The 20564-nt window shown below is 32.4% G+C and overlaps 2 protein-coding genes across 2 annotated transcripts; one reads left to right on the top strand and one right to left on the bottom strand.

The window, feature by feature from the left end:
• Positions 1-2509, top strand: LOC132735234 (uncharacterized). The gene is made up of 3 exons (XM_060722167.1): positions 1-351; positions 920-991; positions 1428-2509. Exons 1-3 carry the CDS (start codon positions 96-98, stop codon positions 1919-1921), a joined length of 822 nt encoding a protein of 273 aa, XP_060578150.1. The 5' UTR covers positions 1-95; the 3' UTR covers positions 1922-2509.
• A 2271-nt stretch (positions 2510-4780) lies between these two features.
• Positions 4781-20325, bottom strand: LOC132735239 (CUB and sushi domain-containing protein 1-like). Its single transcript, XM_060722171.1, has 7 exons — positions 19834-20325; positions 14842-14926; positions 13813-13986; positions 12081-12143; positions 11235-11405; positions 10537-10701; positions 4781-8889 (listed from the first exon to the last, which is right to left on the bottom strand). Exons 1-7 carry the CDS (start codon positions 20179-20181, stop codon positions 8645-8647), a joined length of 1251 nt encoding a protein of 416 aa, XP_060578154.1. The 5' UTR covers positions 20182-20325; the 3' UTR covers positions 4781-8644.
• Positions 20326-20564: the final 239 nt, after the last annotated feature.

The raw sequence follows: 20564 nt of genomic DNA on the forward strand, positions 1-20564 counted from the left end.
AATGTCATGTTATCAATTTAATGAAAGTCATAAAGTGCGAATGATTACGAGGACTATCGTTATTTACAAATTTGGGGTTTAACTACAATTTCAAAATGCTTGCAATTATACTTATTCTCAATCTTTTCGTCGTATTTGTTAATTCAAACAACGAAAAACGTTTAGTTCTTCACAGTGAATTTGATATAGCGCAGGAATTTGCCAATGTAAATAATAAGATTGTTAATTTAACGACAGTAATTGCGGAAAAGGAGAAAGAAATTATAAGCGTGAATGCAAAGCTCAATGAATTGACTGCTGCAAAGGATAAAGAAATTGAAGCGTTGAAGAAAGCTTTTGAAGAGAATAAAGGTACAACGATAGATTCTCTATACTATTAGTTAGCAAATGATTTACAATAAGTAAACTTTGTGTGTACGTAAATCTTATAATCTCATAATTTTGTGATGAAAATAATCAAGACAATGGTAAACTTTGACACGTTAGGTCATGAAACTACCATAAATATAAATAGACATTAAATGTATTCCTTATATGTTTTTGACTTGAAATAAAAAGATTTTGTCCCTCGTTATCAAAAGATATGTTGCTTTAAAAAGCAAAACACCAGTGAGACTAATTTCACTCACTGCCTACTTATCTCTGTAATTGGTATTCAAAGAGCAACAAGAGGAACAAGAATTAATGATTGTTTTTCGCTGATGAACCCGCAAAGTGAAGAAACCATTTCTAAATTATTTGTGTTAGTGTTTCAATTGTTGAAAAGTTCGAACTTTTAACTTCAAAAATTTTATTCTAATCTTATTATGGGCAACTTCATTCAGTACATGTATATCATATGGTATTTATATTGATGTGTATTTATGATTTTCATAAAAAAGTTGAGTTAAGTTGATATCTACAGAGCTTATTTTTTCAGGCTGTGGTTCAACATATGTACGATGGGGACGAACAACATGTGCTACTAACGGTACTGAACTCGTTTATTCAGGTAAATGAATATTAGTAGACAGTTCTGAAAAACGAATATTATATTATTATATTCTTATAAATGGAAATTGGTAAAATAAAATGCGTATCTTCATTTTTCTGTATTTTTACTCTAAAATTTATTATTCACTGCAGTTTATCAGATTTTCCGTATATTCATTGCTGTCTTTCCGGGCTACTTTCTTCTTAATGCAACCAATAAACCAAATTTTAAGGGGAAGTCTTTCGAATTGTACGGTCAAAAAGAAAAAAAAGTATATACCATACATAAATTGAAGTTTTTTCTACAAATGTCTTTGAACTAGCTCAATCACATTGAGCCCGCAACATTATGAATTTAGCCATCCTGGACATTACGTTTGGTTTAATTTTAACAACATTGTACTTGAATTAAATTAAATTCATCATAAAAACTCATTTTGTTGTTAATGACATAGGCTTCATGGCTAGCTCGAGTCACGGTACCACTGGGGGTGGATCTAATTACCTGTGTATATCACCTGATCCACAATGGAGCTACTACGACGAGTCGATAGAAAGTCTTGCCAAATTAAAAGGAGTTGAGTATCAGTTCTATGCCCATTATGCAGATGGCGCTGCTAAATTCTTCGGTCATAATGTATTAGATGATGACGCCACCTGTGCGGTTTGTCACTGTCGCCGGGGTTCAAGTTTGATGATACCTGGCAGGACAGACTGTTACAATGGATGGACCAAAGAATACAGCGGATATCTTGTCAGTGAGTACGATAATTATGCCCATGAATCAGAGTTTATTTGTTTGGATGACAGACCGGAGTCGGTTGTTGGAGGGCACGATAATGATGATGAGAGTGTTTTGTACTTTGTTGAAGCCTCATGTGGCAAAAGCTTGGAATGTCCACCATATATCAATGGCAGAGAAATAACTTGTGTAGTATGTACAAAATAAAATTTGAAAAATGAAAGTTTGTTACTACATGTATTTTGTGACCTACACAGGGTTTTATGCAAAAATAATTTACTGCGGCTTGGGCACAGCAAACATATTACTTAAATTGATGAACTTGATAATGCGATTTTCGGCTTAACGTCCCGGCAGATACAATTATACCAGCGGCCACACGGACACATACACAAAACACTTATCCTAAACTATGTCGTCAGTAATAGTAGGCGTAGTTCTGTTTGTCCTGACTAGCCAGAGATCGAGGTCATTAATTATGAAACTACAGATAAACCGATGACATTTTGTACTGGTTTTACTGCCTAGTCGGGTCAGTTGGAACATGATTGCAGCTAGCCAGAGCAGTCGGAACAGCCAGATTTGGCAAGAATGTCTTCGCATGTCTGGCTTACTTCACAAACATTTACACGTTCTAACGTTCTAATAAAAAAGTGAAAAATACAAAATAACAGAATCATCATCGTGACCCAGTTCAAATTTCTTACAGCTAATTATATTTATTGTAAGATATCGCTGTTAATGTACGATAATTATACGTTCTGTATAAACGGTATTAAATAAATGATATAAGAAGTTTTAAAGTCTAGCATGACCACCACGACGTAATTTCACAGCAGTGTTTATCAGAGAAAAATTAAATAACCGAGATATTGAATATGCAAATTGCTATTAATGCGTCTTGCACAAGTGTATCTAAAATGACGTTTATTTTATGTATTGATGAATTCGCATTATCTTAAAAACCGCACCATACCATATTGAATTTTAAAAAAGACTCGCGCTTATTTGAAATAAAAACTGTCCATCGTTAGTGTGTCATCAGAACTCAAAAGGTTTAGGTCTATTAAAGGTTATCGGTATATACAAGTGTCTGTCTGAAATGTATGACATAAAGGGCGACTGATAACAGAAATAGTCGTCAATTAGAACATAAGGATATATCATCAAACTTTCAAAATGTTTGCTGTTTTAGAACTTCTTCTAATTCTCAACTTTTTTTGTGAATCAAAGAGTGAAAAACGCTTAGTCCTACATAGTGAAACGGATATTGCTCAAGAAATTTTCAAAATAAATCAAAAGATTGAAAATTTAACAACTCTATTAACGCAGAAAGATAAAGAAATCAGTGATCTGACAAGGTCCTCTGCTGCAAAGGATAAAGACATTGTTGACTTGAATATAACGCTTAATGAATTGAAACGGTCTTCAACTGCAAAGGATAAAGACATTGTTGGCCTGAATATTACACTCAATGAATTGACACGATCGTCTGCTAAAAAGGAAAAAGAAATTGAGGGGTTGAAACAAGCTGTTTAAATAAATACAGGTACTGAGATTTAGTAAGTCTTTCAACTTTTCATGTTAAGGTTGTGAATTCTGCTAGGACGTGGCAGTAGCTTGCAATTACTAGTACCACTAACGTCCATGAACCAACTCAATCTTTAAGGATTCCGGTTTTCTCTAAATCATTAAAACTTGTAAGTTGACTGATATCAGGACAAAGTATACAACGAATCTTGAGTTGATATACTGTCTCGTGTTTAACAGAACAATGGTCAGAATAGACATATTCACTAAATTTCAATAACTACGTTCACCTCGGTATTTTTCTAAAAAAGTGGTGATTTCTTGATTTTATTGTTATGGTTTTTGCGTCACACTACCACTGCAATTGTTACATATCGACTTTCCTGTTTACTTAGACCCAAGATACCCCATCCGTGCTCCTTTAGACACAAACGGACACCCGTTCCGTTAACTAGCTAGGTAGTTGCCTCACGTGAAAGTTTCCAATGTCCATTGCAGGATTCGAACACCCCAACGGTGAGGGGCCAATGCTTTGAAGACAATGGCTTTAAATACTCGGCCATGGAAGACCCATATTTTCTTGAGCTGTTATAATTTCAATTGGGCAATTGCCGTTTCTCTTGTAATCAATACGAGGGATGCGCCACTCGTGAAAGTATTACATTCGGTGTTCACTCTGTGAAATATATTTCTATCTTATATGCAAAACAGACAAATATCCTCTATAGACTTATAGTGATGTGTATTTTGGACCAGATGCCTTTATTTACGTAAATAAAGTTGAGTTGATGACTACAGAGCTTATTTTTCAGAATGTGGTTCAACATATGTACGATGGGGCCGCACATCATGTGTGACAAATGGTACTGAACTTGTTTACTCAGGTGAACAGAGATTCAAAGTTTGCTTACTAGTATTTTCACTTTTCTTGTTATACATTAGAACCGATTCGGAAAGAACGCAATTCTTTTACAGTCGGAATTTCCTTGCCATTGACTTTATTATGATACTTTTTTCTTACAAAAGTAGTTTCATCTGGTTAAGATTCAAACAAATGTACAAGTTATGTACAAATTTACATGAATATTTTTACTTGGAACTGAATCGTTGTAACTAGTAGATATAAACTGTTAACTTTCTGTACTTTCATTGACAAATAATTGAAAAATATGAAAATCTGTCCTGACAAGCTTTACCTTGATCTTTGAAAATCCTGAGTGACACCCAAAGACAAAGTCTATATTTCAATGAAATATCCGCATGTTAAGTCTAAATTGTCGCAATGTATTTCTGTTTTTATTGACATAAATATAGCACTTATTAATGCTTGATTTTGGGAGCGTTGGTGGTAGAATCTTTTAACCACTGCCATCTGTGAACAGGTTCAAACAGCCGAGCTTGCAACATTTTGATTTGACCAATTATCATGGTTTCCAAGTTTCAATAATTGATATTATGTTAATCAATACTATAGGAACGTTTAAGAACATAAAAATACTCGTACTAATACAAATGTTTGTATATAAATGTAGGCTACATTGCAAGCTCGAGTTATGATAACACAGGCGGAGGGTCTAACTTTTTGTGTTTAGCACCTGATCCCCAGTGGAGCTACTACGACGAATCGATTACAAGTGATACAAGATTAAAAGGAGTTGAGTATCAATTTTTCCCCATCATTACGATGGTGCTACTAAATTCTTCGGTCATAATGTATTTAATGATGATGCCACCTGTGCCGTTTGTCATAGTCAACGGGGTTCAAGCTTGATGATACCTGGGAGGATAGACTGTTACAATGGATGGACCAAAGAATACAGCGGATACCTTGTCAGTTCAAACGATGGTTTTAAACACGAATCAGAGTTCATTTGTTTGGATAACAGACCGGAGACTGTTGTTGGAGGGCATAATAATGATGACGAGAGTATCTTGTACTTTGTTGAAGCCTCATGTGGCAAAAGCCTAGAGTGCCCACCATATATCAATGGTAGAGAAATTACTTGTGTTGTGTGTACAAAATAGTATTTACAAACTTATTATAGTACAGTGTACACGTTTGTTTACTTCTCAGGTGTAGGTGCAGAGTATTTTTACAACAGGGGGGTCGCCAAATGACGGACACAGGACTTATGCATATTCTGAAAAATGGTTTACAATTTATTTTAACAGTTTTCTTGGAGAGAGATGATATGAGAAAAAAGCTAATTGCTAATTTTTTGTGTGTGTGCTAATTTTGAGAATTTGATTGCCATCTTCATTAAGGATTTTTTTTCCATTTGCGACCTCATTGTCAAAATTATATACATGTAAATAAAAGCACATTTAAAAACGTTCTTTTCAATTATATATATTTTTTTCTCAATTTGCGACCTCGTTATCAAAATAATATAAATACAAGGACATTCAAAAAAGTTCCTTTCAATAAGATATTTTTGGGGATAAAGATGAATTTCTGGTTCAAGAACAAAAACTACTAACAAAAATACAAATGTATACTAAAGAAATGCTGTGCTCTGATAAAATGGACTGCTTTTGTAATAAAAATCGCAAATGTAAACATAACTACACATGTAAGGAAAATTAATAACAATTGAAGTTAACAATTCAGTAATGTATTTATTAAATTTAACATATAAATGATATGAATTGAGAACAATTTTGTATATCTGTTTTGAAAAAAGTAGCTAGTCATATAATGTTTTTTTGCATAACGCGACAATTCAAAATACTTCCACTTTCTTTTATAGAACGTGCGTCGGCGCCATTTGTTTTATTTTTTTTCTTGTTTTGCTAAACTATTTTTTAAATAGATCCCACTGAATAATTAAACCACTGAATAATAAAATTACAAACAAATATATTCCAACAAAAACAACATGTAAATTTTATTTGCTAAATCACTAACATAAAAATGATGACTAATCATTTGGGCTGTTAACGATAAACGCAAAACCTGCCATAGATTTTGATGAAGCTTCAATACCAAAAATCCAAAAAATGAGAAGTAAACAAAACATGAGACTATTGTGAATATTGCCCAGATTGTTTGTTATCTAAAAAGCCGTAATGTTATATTACATTGTCTAATGAAAACGTGATTATTAGTTTTATTACTTTTAAATTTGATGAGAGGAGCTTATTATTATATGGTTTGTATAGTAAATGATTGATTTAAATTAGTGTCGAATCCTTCTTCAATTTCAATTCTATTTTGAATCCAAAGTAAGTTAAAGTATTCTGACATGTCTAAATAGCAGTTTGCAACTGTTCAATAGAATTACAATTATAAAAGATGTCTATGCGGTCAAACAATAGCCTAAGTACATATTTAGTCAACACACTGCGGTCAAACAATAACCTTAGTTCATGTTTAGTCAACACACTGCGATCAAACAATTGCCTAAGTACATGTTAAAGTCAACACACTGCTATCAAACAATAACCTTAGTTCATGTTAAGACGACACACTGCAGTCAAACAATAACCTACGTACATGTTTAGTCGACACATTGTGGTCAAACAATAGCCTAAGTACATGTTTAGTCGACACACTGTGATCAAACAATAACCTTAGTTCATGTTTAGACGACACACTGCAGTCAAACAATAACCTTAGTACATGTTTAGTCAACACATTGTGGTCAAACAATAACCTTAGTTCATGTGTAGTCGACACACTGCGGTCAAACTATAACCTAAGTACATGTTTAGTTGACACACTGCGGTCAAACAATTACCTAAGCTCATGTTAAGTAAACACACTGCGGTCAAACAATAGCCTAAGTACATGTTAAGTCAACACACTGTGGCCAAACAATAACCTAAGTACATGTTCAGTCGACACACTGTGGTCAAACAATAACCCTAGTACATGTTTAGTCAACACACTGCGGCCAAACAATAACCTAAACACATGTTTAGTCGACACACTGTGGTCAAACAATAACCTAAGTACATGTTTAGTCGACACACTTACCCTTGTACTGATTCTCGTTGGTAACCAACTTGCTTAAATTGTGTATCTATTCGCTCAGAAAGGAAGAACAAATAACTCCAGAGTTATGTTATGTACATTAGCAGTGTCTAATCAGTTAAATGTTAAACTGTATGGCTCTGTGGTATTTCATAGATGCAAGAAAAATGGAAGCGACAAATCTATCTTGCTGGCCAAGTTCCTGACCATTGTTAAGTAAGTGCAATAATGTGAAGTCGTTTGTTCAGATATAATTTCAGAAATCGTAAGAACATATCTAATTTGAAATAAAGGATTCCGATATCAGTTAATATAAGTGTACAAGCAAGCGTATATATACATGTAGTAAAATAATACATCATTTTTCAAGTAGAACTTTAAATGTATAAATACAACTTACTAAAGGTTGTTTGTTCGACGTGGTCTTTAAGATGTGCAATGTTCCTAGTTGTTTTTATTTTCTGTACTTTCTTTCATTTAATATGATATAATATATAGTATATAGAATAAGTTATTCAAAATGCTCTTTTCATAATTGCAACGTTTTCTAGGATAGTAGACGGTCTAAATGCCGTTCCCTGCCGTTCCCCGCTAGCATTACCGTGACAATTGTGTTGTATGAGTTTGTCTAAAATACTCAATGATATGAGTCATATTCTTTGACTAAGTATTCTGCTGACGAAAGACAAAGTTTTCATTCATTATTCAAAATACAAAAGAACTTTGAAAACCCACGCATATTTAAAAAGGATTTGTACACAAAAATAAATAAAAAAAGATTCCATGTAATGTACATCATATATCTATCTACTTTATAAAGCATCAATATGACAATATAAAATGTTACAATATGTTAAAAAAATATATTTACACAAGTCCGATTATATAAACATTAGGCGTAAATGCAAAAATTTCATTTTTGATGAGCACCACTTAAGCAGCGGCGAAAGGCAAAATATTGGAATTATCGGAACACAGGATTAGAGCGTCCTGAAGTGATTCTTGTCGTTTCATGAGGAAACCCTTAACGGAGAGACAAAGTGCAGTATGGCAGATCTATACTTTACAATGAAGAAGAAAAAAACAAGATCTTATGTCGTCGCCTTCGTGTGGCTGTGTAATCTTATATATTATATAAAATTTTAAGAAATTCCAAATTAGATGGTTTGTACATTTGTGTAACAAATCTACGAGAATTTTCATGAAAATTGACCTATTGTCGGTCTCTTAAATTAATTTTATAACGAAATTTTTTATTCAAAGATTAATTTCACAAAAAAACATTGTTGCAATAACATGAAAATGAGTTGTATACCGACACATTTATTTGTCACAACAGACAGTCTCATTGCATTATAGGAACCGACAAGTCAGCCCGAATCAATGGACAAATCTAAGCCTAAAGTGTTTTATGGATCAAATGTTTAACAAACATACGTCGGCTTATTACAATAGTCCCATCGTTTAAATATGTCGGTAGTGTAACACCAAAGGTAGGTTTCTCCAACAGCTCTACAATAATTATTCGCAGCTGATACAGATGTATCCGGGTAAAGTGCGGCACTAGTTTTTTTATGACTGTGAGGAAATTGGGAATCCCATCTCTGACATGTTTTACCGCTTGTGGTGCTACCGAGACTCCCGGCGTAACTGTTTGGTGGCATACATGCTAAAATTAAGGAAAAAAAACAACCAAATCATATAGATTTAAATTTAACTTTAAATAAAAATGTTATATTAACAAAGGCTCACTATTTAAATCATCTATGATCCGCTTAAAAACATGTCTACACTTTCTATGTTTATGAACACATAAAGAGTGCTTTCCTTTTAAATTAGTAAAATAATGTATGCATAAAAACTTGTTCAAATGTTTCTAAACACATGCCATGTCAAAGAATATCCTTGCAAAAATACACCATAATTTAGATAAAGAAAAAAGATAAAATATAATAAAATAAATGATTATATGTTTGTTTGATTGATTGTTTCATTTTACTCCTCTTCCCAACAGTATTTTAAAATAAATGATTAAATATAGTTAACTTAAAATATAAGATAAATCGCAAGCATTGATGATAAAATTGACATGGCGGTCACTGAGAAAAACAATTTAAAAACAAAAGGTCCTTTAAATGCAATGAAAACATAAATTTAAAACTCGATTATAATGATTTTATTTGTATGAAATAATAAATAATGCATCATTTCTCATGCCGACTAAAGCAGTTGTTATTTGTAATACTGAAACTTTTCATATAAAATACATGTATTCAAAAATAAACAGAAAAACTTAACAACTTTAACGTGACGTACTTGGAATCTTTTTACAGCTGTCGCATAGCATTGGATAACACTTGATAATGTGAATATAGAAATTGTGAAAAGCAAGAAATAGTTGATGGTTATAAATTGTTAAAATTGAAAGAAGAAAAAACTAATTAATTAAAAAAGAAAGATAAGGACAAAAGTCAAGTAAACTGCTTTATATGAAATATAGGCTTACAAAACATAGTATCACGCTATCAACATTGTCCTCAAATTTGTCATAGTCATGTGAAATGAAAAGTGAGTTATTGTATAGCGACTACTGATACACAAAAGTTAAGTTGCCTGTGATAATATAAAAAAGGTAGTAAAAGTGTTTTTATGCCAACTAATGACAACACCTTCGAGTCATTTTATCCATAATTTTGCCTCAAAATATTGATACTCTAGTGACTATAGGATAACAATAAATCTCCTTTTATGCTTTTCATTCAGTAAGAATTTTATATGGCCTAAAGCTGTTATGTGGCGAAAGAATAATGGGAAGAACAATGAAGTAGCAACATGGAGAACGCCTGTCTGTCAGATAAATCGATCTTATATTTCCGAGACAGTGACGTTACTTTAAAACTGTTGTAAAAGATTATCTTGATTTAAATGATAACCATCAAGTGAAAATGAGGAAAGCGCAACAATAAGGTTGCTTCCTTAAATGTCGGAGTTGGAACATAACATAACGCGCAGATTCCAACATTCAAGTTGTTACCCAAAAATCAATTTTTGACCTTAAAGAAGAGTTTGAATTCACTTGCACCATGAAGTCACTAATATACAAAGCACAGTAGTCAACAACCTGACTAACAACGTCAATGCCGGTCATAGGTAAAATCATTTCACATTGATGCAGACAGCAGATAAAGCTGATCTTCACACTGTCTCGTCCACTTAATCAGCATCTACCTAACTTATTTTTTATCAACATAACATGAGTTATATTAAGTCCGAATTAATTAAATCGTTACTTTATTGATCAAATAAAAGATCTTACCACAATGCGAGTATTCCCATGACTTTGACGACAAACATTTAAACGTGGCTGGAGTAGCGGTAAACCCGTAATTACACTCAAGTGTAGCTGTATCTAGATATAGAGTTGATCCTGGTAGAGAAAGGGTCGCGACACCATTTGCAATACCTGGTAATGAACCGCAACCTGAAAGGGTGTGCAATCTAGAAAATTTAAACCATCAGAGGTGAAATTTAATTGAATTTAACTCTCAAAATGTTAAAAAAGTACCAATGTATCAAAAGTCCTACTTAGATCTCTATTTGGAATACCGTTGTCTTAACATGGCCAATTATTAATAGTATAATTGAAGGTACATGTATCTGAATAATATGTTAATTTTTTATCATATCAACTGATGAAGCTTATTAAAGCGAAACATGTTTCAATAACTGTGGAGGTTTGTGATCTTTTTTCATATTAGACGCTCATGTTACAAATAGCAATATATCAAACATTAGTAACGAAAGTGTTCGAAAGTTTTAAACCAGCTCGCTTCTTCCTTCTTAATGAGATCCATCAAATGTGAAGTTTCCAGCTCAGTTCATTACCCTCCCCACTGACATAAGCCATATGAGCGCTTATATGCGTTAAAAATAATTGATATATGTTATAAGTTAAATGAAAACTAATATTACATAATTATTCAATATGTTGGAACAAAAAAAAGACAATCATACTAATTTTTGAACAATTTCCTGCTGACCAGGTACCATCAGACTGACACTTGACACGTGATATATTCGTTTCATATCCTTCGTTACACTTGACAGTAGCTAGTGCCATATATGTTGTGTTAGACGAGTCCAGCAATGTAGCAATTCCATTTTCTGTCGTAGGTTGACCACAATCTGAAATACAAAGTTACAATGAGAAGGTCACCATTGAAAAGTCGTCTGACATGACAAAAATATAAATTCGACATGTTATGTTATCGTTAACCTAGTACATGTACACGGACATCAGTCGTAAACAAATGTTAGCACTCGCACAATATTAGAAGAACTTTGATAAAAATGATTAATGAGTGAAATGAAGTTATATATAGATGATTTCTTCCATCAAATGGTTTGAAAATAAATAGTAAGAAGTCCGGTGAGACACTAGTTTTCATAACGGAAAAAAATGTTTCAGTGAGATGAAAACGGAGTTATACGGTCGTGCACATATTATGAGGTGACCTGATTTGACCTACAGTCATTTAAAATCTGCTCTTTATTATATAATGATTTGTGTAAATGTAAGCTCCATTTTGTTCTAACTTCAGGAAAGAAATGTAGACACCCATTTAATGATGACATTCTTAATGGCGAGTACTTGATACGTTAGGTCGTATATGCAAAAACATAGAACGGAATATTTTTGTTGTTGTTGTTGTTGTTTGTTTGTTTTATTAATATATAATTTTTGTCTGTTTCTGTGTTTGGTTTCCTCTTGTCGGAACGAAATTAACATGATTTTATCAATATATGTCTGGTTAAAATTTTCACACAGGATAAACTATGAAAACATTGAACGCTTTCTACCTTTTGGGTCGCACGTCTTTTCTTCCCATTTACCTTCAACATGACATTGGACAGTAGAGATATCTGCAAAGATATTTGCTTGTTAAATAATAACGTAAAATAATCAGTTTATCTTATTTAAAGTCAATGATAATGAATATGTCCTGTAAAAATACAGTAAAAGATAAACTTTCAAAGCAACCAGTTTCAAACGCATATGATAAAGGAAAACAGTAGTACATGTATATCTATAATAGTCGTCAGTTTCTCTGCATTCATTTCATTTCTTCGAATTTACTATTTCTTTATATTACTTTCATTATTGATTGGTGTTACTTTGTCTTATTTATTTTTACGAGACTGGGATATTTGAAACTTTATTTGTATTACTTGGTATTCTATAATTTAACTATTTCTTGATATCAAGAGTATTTGGCATTCTATCATTTTACTATTTCTTGATATCAAGATTATTTGGAACTCTATAATTTTACTATTTCTTAATATCAAGAGTATTTGGTACTCTTTAATTTTACTATTTCTTGATCCTACAACTACAAGCTTTTGGCATTCTTAAATTTTACTGGTTATTGGTATTACTACTACTTTACTTTCTTCAATGCAACTATTTTTGTATCACTTAGCATTTTAATGAAACTATTTATTGGTGTAAGAGTACTTTTTGGAGTTATTTTGCATTCTTTACTGTATCTTTTTCTTGTTATAACTTGATGTTTAACCAAATGTTATCATTTCTAGATTATTGTTTCATTTGTTATATACATGAACACATTCTAGACATCATGAAAAATATTCTTCTAGCACAGTTGTTTATTTTTTATTTTTTGGTAAAAGATAATCAATGTTTTAAAACAATTGTAAGGAGAAAGATGCCTTTCATAATATAGTGTTTAATATAACTTTGTAGACCTGCTTCCACTTATTACTTTTATGGGTCACTATGAACAAGCCCTTCCCTTTTTACTGTCGATATATACTGTTCTCGATAATTTGTTTTCTAAAACATATCATTTTGTTATCATCTCTACATATGATATATAAGCAAACAATTAATACTCAACTTCTTAGATTCTATCAAATTCTGTCACAAATGGAAAATTTGTTAGTTTCATCTTCAAAGGATAAAACGTGATTACATTTAAGCATTTGAAAGTAGTTAATTAGCTAGCTGACATATATTGAATTTCGTCAAAGGTTTTGGTAAATTATGATCAATAAATAAAATATGCATTAGAAAGATCGATCTGTACTGTAAAAAACAAAAGAAGCGTAACATATGTAAAGGCTGAGTTGCCTTCCTAATTGCCTTTTTACTTTTTAAAATCACTTTAAGAATTGAAATTATATCCCATAACTGATTGTTTTTGCTATAATTTCAATTCTAATTGGTTTGTTTATTGCTTTTATGGATTTAACCTCATCTGACATGGTTTTATGCTTTCGTAAAAACATAATATTATATCAGAATGTATCTCCTTTATAAATTGTCACAAGAGGACCGGATTTCAGGGCGGAACGACCAGGCTGGAATTTTTTAACTTAATTCTATTGACGAACAGCAAAAACTTACGGAGGTGATTAGATTGTTTCATAATTTATTCATGCCTTAGTCACACTTTAATAAGTACAAAATACCATACATGTCATGATATCTAAAGTGTATAACGTTTGAATATGTCATACCGCTGACCTTCACGATAAAAGAATTAAATGATATATTTTTGAACAATACCTGTATAAAAACACTCAGCCTTTGACAAGATGTCCACAATTAAACATTTCGCAACTGGGTTCTCGACAATATATCCAATATTGCAATCCACATAGGCTTCGTCCAAAAACATATCCTTTCCGGTAATTGCTAGTTCAATAATTCCATTATCAATTGATTCAACGGCACCACATCCTGTTAGATGTTGTACAAAATCATAAGATATTAATCATATGATCAAACTAGTCGCATTATGTAAGAAAAAATTGAAAAAGTAGCTTAAGTCACTCGTTTTTAGCTGGAAAGAGACAATAACAGATCCACCTAGCCGCATTATATAATAGTAACATAAACTAGAATGATAAATCACAATATCCACCGCATTCAGTAAGCAAAACATAAAAACAAGAAATTTAAGTCATGTGATCATCCCAACATATTCAGTATGGAGATATATAAAACAAAACAACAATAATAAGATCTACAAAGCCGGTACATGACAGTTGAAAATAAGAAAAGTCACAAGACCCACCCAGCGCATTCAATAAGGAAACCTATAAAAACTAAAAGGAAATCACTAACACCAAGGAATAATTACCGTAAACAAAAAATTCACAAGATAGACCGATGTCCTCGTGAAAAACACAAAAGTAAAAAGATAGATTATGAAATCATTCATTCGTTTTAAGAAACGGAAACAATTGTGGTAAATCACAATATCCAACCAGCTGTATAGGTGAAGCATTGAAACGAGAACAAAATAAATCGCAATTTTTTTACAATATGTAAGAGAAATATTTACCACAAGATAATCGAATCTTGAAAACCATTTAAATTATTATTTAATGAAATACATTATAAATCAATAAGAATTGCTTATAATTTATACAAAGAATTAGATGCTTTCAAAAACAATGATTCTAAAAGTATTCAGGTTGATTAAACATCAAGAGTAGAACGAAAAGAAAAAATAAATCTGCCGTCCATTGGCTTCAAGATTGAAATAAATGTAAAAATAAACCATTATGACTTGAATATTTATTTACGTACCGATGTTTATACATCGTGGTGGGTATGATGGTAGACATCGCTGATTCGGACTACAAGGACGTGATCCACAGGGACCTGCAATTCCCTAAAAAAAAACAAATATGATAATTTCGTTTTCAACACTTTTGCTATTATTTGATTGCATATATAGAATCTACGCCTGTCTCTGTTTCATATTCACATTTTATGTTTTTCTTTTTTATATTTTTTTTTCATTTATTACTTTTTTAACTACTAGAAGTACATTGAGTATAATACCTTTCAAACCATTTCATTGTCTCAGAATACAGTTTTCCACAAAATGACTGAATTCGCTCCAGTAAAGTTTGGTCATTTATTCAACCTTCAATGTTTCGAAGGGTTAAACCCATCTTTATCAAGGAGTTTGCTGTTAATTTTCTATTTTTTCCTGTATTGATTTGTAGGTAACAGTGTAAGAAAAATGAAGATTAGTATGTTATTTAGAAAATTAACAGTACGAGGTATGATAAAAATGTTCGTGGCCCGATATACTTCTAGCCACTACACAGAAATTTACACACAATACGTCGATACCGATATCTTATTGAAGATTACTGACCACGTAACACGCGGTTTTACACCGATTAAGTAACATAAAACACACTTTGATCAGTAGAGGGCAGTGTCATTTAGACCAAATGGAAAAATTGAAATCAGAGCCGTCATTAAGTACCTCTGTAGGGCAGGGATGTCCCCCAAGAAAATCAATGAAGACTTCATGGATACACTTGAGAAGGAGCCTCCTTCTTATATCACTGTGAAAAAATGGGCTGCTTAAAGAAGAGCAGGGAGAGCATTGGGGATGATGAGCGGCCTAGGCGGCAAAGAGGCCACCAACGATGAAACTGCCGAAGCGGTGCACGATCTGGTCATGTGCGACAGAAAGCGAGACCTGTGAAGCATTGTTAGGGAAGTGGGTATAAGCTTTGGTTCAGTTCAGGCAATTCTGACTGATAGATGGGTCCCCAGACAGTTAACTGACGACCAGAAACGGACCAGGCTTGACATTTCAAGATATCTTTTGTCTCGCTTCGAGGATGAACCTGATTTTATCTACCGGATCGCAACTCACGATGAAACATGGGTCCATCACTTCGATCCAGAATAAAAAAAAACAGAACATGCAGTGGAAGCACCCTGGCTCACCCTCTCCAAAGAATATCAATCAGCAGTGAAGATGATGGGGTAAACTGACCCAACGCGTTCTGCTCCTGCACGACAATGAGTAAACTCAAACATCCCAAGTTTCTATGGTTGCCGCAACTGACTGCGGCTTTGAAATTCCCCCCCCCCCCCATATTCTTCGGACTTGGCCCCCTCTTACTTCTACCTGTTTCCGAAACTGAAAGCAAAGCTTCGTGGTAGACGTTTTGGACGCAATAGAGGTGTCATGGAGGCAGTCAATGAGTTTTTTGAGGACCAAAATAGAGAGTTTTATTTTGAACGGTTAAACAAGTTGGAGCACAGGTAGGCAAAGTGCATTGATGTAAAGGGCAATTCTATTGAAAAGTAAGACCATAAGTTGGGTTCTCTGACTATCGGAAGTACATTGGGCCGAGAACTTTTTGATCAATCCTCATATATGTGTAACCAAGTGCTATTTTTAAGGTTTTTGCTACTTCCCAAGAAACGTAACTCTGTCGGCCTCGTTTGATTTTAATCTTAACTTTGTGTGTCCCCTGACCACATTTGCTATTTGCTCAACCATAACGTTTCCCTTCTCAAGTTAAGGTCACTTGAGGCCATTCTTTTGTGTTAAGAAAAGCTGTTGGTCATTGTGACATGTAGATGTGTTGGTTTTACTTATTATAAAAGAATTATATTATAGATAAGGATTTGGATTGAGGAATTGGTATTTGTATGTTTTATTCATTTGTTCTTAAAAGTTCTAATGTCAACTAAATGAAGACTTATAGTAATTAAATACAGTTGTGGATTTGATAAAAGTTATTTTGAAAAATTCGTATTGTTCTTGAGTGTTAGAATTCAAGATGGCAGCATTATGTTCTTATCTAATAGTTATTCCTAGAAATCACTGTTTCTATTTGTATTGCACTGATGTTTCTAAATTACAGTTTACAGCATAATTAACAGCACAGTGAGACAGGTGTGAGTGACAGAGGTACATGTATATTTACAGAGTCTGATCCACAATTGGGCTTATTAACTGTGATGTAATACATTTAAAGATGTCTTTAATATGAACATAATTTATTTAAATGAGATAAAATGAATGTACTATTCATATAGACTGATCTGTTGATAGAATATTAGATTAAGTATATTTAAGGTACTGTAGTTTATACAAATGTATAAAACTATATATTTCATGATGGTATGGAATGTTTGGTATTTATACTTTCAGGGCTTGGTAACTGTGATGTAACTGTGATGTAACTGTGATGATGTGTACTGTATTTTGTATGATATATGATGCCTGATGTGGAGATGTACTTTGTAACCTGTTATTTATAGTCTCCACTACAAATTAAATCGACGAACTAGTATTACCCTCAGTTTTGTTCTTTTCTTATACAAGACCAAGAAAGACATCGGGGTCACATATATAATCGGTTCAATGAAAACAAACGGTTTTCTTCAGCTTCCCACGTTTTGTCATATTCAGAAAAAATGACACTTGAACAATGCGCTTAACGGAATGTGACGTTAACGGGGAATTAAAAACTTTAAAACTTTGTCAAATAAAAACAGAATATTTCATACATAAATACAGCAAAGCACAATATACATAAACTATGGATCTGCACATGTGATACAAAAATTCTCATGATAGAAATAAAAAACAAAATAACAGCAAAATTAATAGCAGAGAGGTTTAACCCATCGGAACGTTAAAGTTTGATACACTTTGTGAAATAGATAGTTATTTATTGTTTCAAAAATGGATAACCAAGCATAATTAAATATTCGCAACTTTCTGATTAAATTTCAACTATTAAACTATTGAAATATTTTGGCAATTAAAACATTTCATTTATGTTTTCATCGTTTAAAACAATTATTTATAATGTATTTAATGTTTGGTGTAATATTAAAAGAAGCATTATGATACGAATATTTTGTGTTTCTTTAAAAGGGGTACACATGAACTGTATGGCGTTAAAATAGTGGTGTTAGAGCATGTTAGAAAAAAGTAGCACTAAACGTTATATAATTTGTCGCAGGAGTAGTTACATATACACAAAGAAGTATTTTGACTTCCATATAAAATACCAAATAACTATAACTGTACTAATCGCCAAAAGCATCAAAAGAAAAAGATGGTTCAGGTAATTGCATAAGGAATAACAAGAAACGTACACCCAAAACTAAAAGCATTTTAGAAATAAAAATAAAAGCATTTCTGAAGCATAATGGGCTTTTAAGATATGTTAAACCAATTATCTTTTAAAGACGTAACGTCTGGTACCTGCAACATGGTGGTCCGAAAAGTATTCTATGTCCGTGACTCAAAAATTGCTCTGTACATCACTCATAAGGCTACCATGAATAAAACTATATTTTGCATTTACGTTATGTTAAATATATCATTTCTAAAAATAAATTTATAAAAACAAATTTTATTCTATCAAATAATATTGCCACTGGTTTAATATACAATTGTCTTTTTTAATATCTTAATAGTATGGTTTGAGCAATTAGAATTTTGGGTTAAGCTGTTGACAACAGTTTTAAAAAAGAAATCTTTCGGCCCTTTTCAATTGTTAAGAAGTATTCCTACTTACCTCTTTTACGTTTTTATGTTAATCAGTTTTTGTCTTTATAGTGTTTTGTTTTTTATTGTTTTAGTTTGTTAGTATGTGGGTTTTTTGTTGTTGTTGTTGTTGTTGTTAAAATAATACATTTCGGCCCTAATGTTTTGGAATAAATGAAAAAATAATTGATCAAAGTGGTGATGGTAGTTAACCAAGGTTGTGATGGTAAAAAAAACATAGCTTTATGATGGGAATTATTCTTAATATTCCTAATATTTAGCCCTTTTGACATTGCGTGTGAACTATTCCTACTTTTTTAGATTTCCTATTTATTTCTTTTACTTTCTTTTTCCTTATTAATCAGTTTTGTTTGTTTTCTTTACATGTACAGTTGTTTTGGGTTTTTTGGTGTTTGTGAGGGTTAATTTGCTTTTTGTATGTTTGTTCTTGATTTGTTTAATCATTCAAATTACTTTAATCATTTATCACTTTAAAGTAAGTTTAATACATTGTTAAGGGGAGAGGTGGCCTAGTGGTTAAGGTGTCTGCCTCTCAACCCAGAGATTATGGGTTCGAGCCCTACTCGGGTCACGACCATGTTTCTTCATATGACACCAGTACTGGTTGGTTCCAGGAAGCGGACTAAAAAGTGATTAATATAAGTTGCAAGATCTTGTTTCGCAATCGAGCTTAAATAAATATGTTTAAACCAAATAATACATTGTTGTTGTTGTTGTGTTGTTGATAATGGCGATACATTGTAACGAAATATACCTCTAACAGCCGCAGTAAAATATAGTGTTAAAAGAACTGATATATGAATGTATTTGGATGATAATTACAGTTTATATTCAAACATGCAAAAACTCAGATAAAACACATGTAATATCGATATATCATATATCGATGCATTATATATCGATATATTATAATGTACATCGATTCATAGTGAAACATATACAGGGGAGAAATAACTAATGCTCTTACTTGAATCAATTCTTACTACTTATTTATTAAACAAAGCACAGTTATACATTATGTGTGCCATTGCCACTTATTTCTTGGTATAAGAATAAAAGGGGAATAAACGGCTGATTATTTGTCAAATAAAGAAGTTTACACATTGGCATAATACGGACATGAAAATCTAGAATTCAGTATAGTTTCAGTAATTCATTAATGGCCTCCGAAAAAAGAAATTGAAATAATTTTGATATTTCACTATTATCTAGAAATAAAAGCAATAACAACAAACCTGTGGCCACTCGTTGATATCGGAATAGATTGAGAGTTCCTTCATCTCAAACTCTGTCGTTTGTACATCCGTACTGTCAGCATCATTCAGTTTGCAAGCGTTCGTCTGTCTGTCATAATCAAAAGATTTACAAGCCGTCAGGTACAAACAAAATCTTGCACAATTATGGAGGTCAGTTGATGTCTCGTGAATCATGTGCTCCTTAAGACGAAGATTCAGGTGCTCTAGTTTTGACTGAAACGGATTACACGTTCCAGTATATTCGCTTGCGATCTCCTTCAAATTTAAAATAAACAATATGGTTAAGGAAAAAACGTTATCTCTTAGTTTGTTGTATTTCATTTTCATCTTTATTTCTATTTATCACTGAAATTTAATTAAATTGTTTCCTTGCTTATTTTCATTAGATATTTTGAATATATTCATCCCAGCTCCATCTCCATTACATAATCATAACTTTAATGCGCGACTCATCAAGTTTGCTAATTTCTATGCCCCCAGTTCTCCACCACATTAATATCTAATTAACATGACACCTAGTAATATATCAGCCTTAATTTCATAATCTATAGAGATTACTTGACGTATAACGTGCTAAGTATCGGAAATACATGTATTAACTTGAAACTTTATTGGTGGATAGAACTCATTGGAAAGTGATGCATTGCATAAAAACAACAACTTTACTCTTCATAATTATTTTCGTTTTTGCCCATCGTTATTTTTCATGC

Source organism: Ruditapes philippinarum, unplaced genomic scaffold, assembly GCF_026571515.1.
Source record: "Ruditapes philippinarum isolate M1 unplaced genomic scaffold, ASM2657151v2 ctg538_1_1_1_1, whole genome shotgun sequence".
Taxonomy (NCBI): domain Eukaryota; kingdom Metazoa; phylum Mollusca; class Bivalvia; order Venerida; family Veneridae; genus Ruditapes; species Ruditapes philippinarum.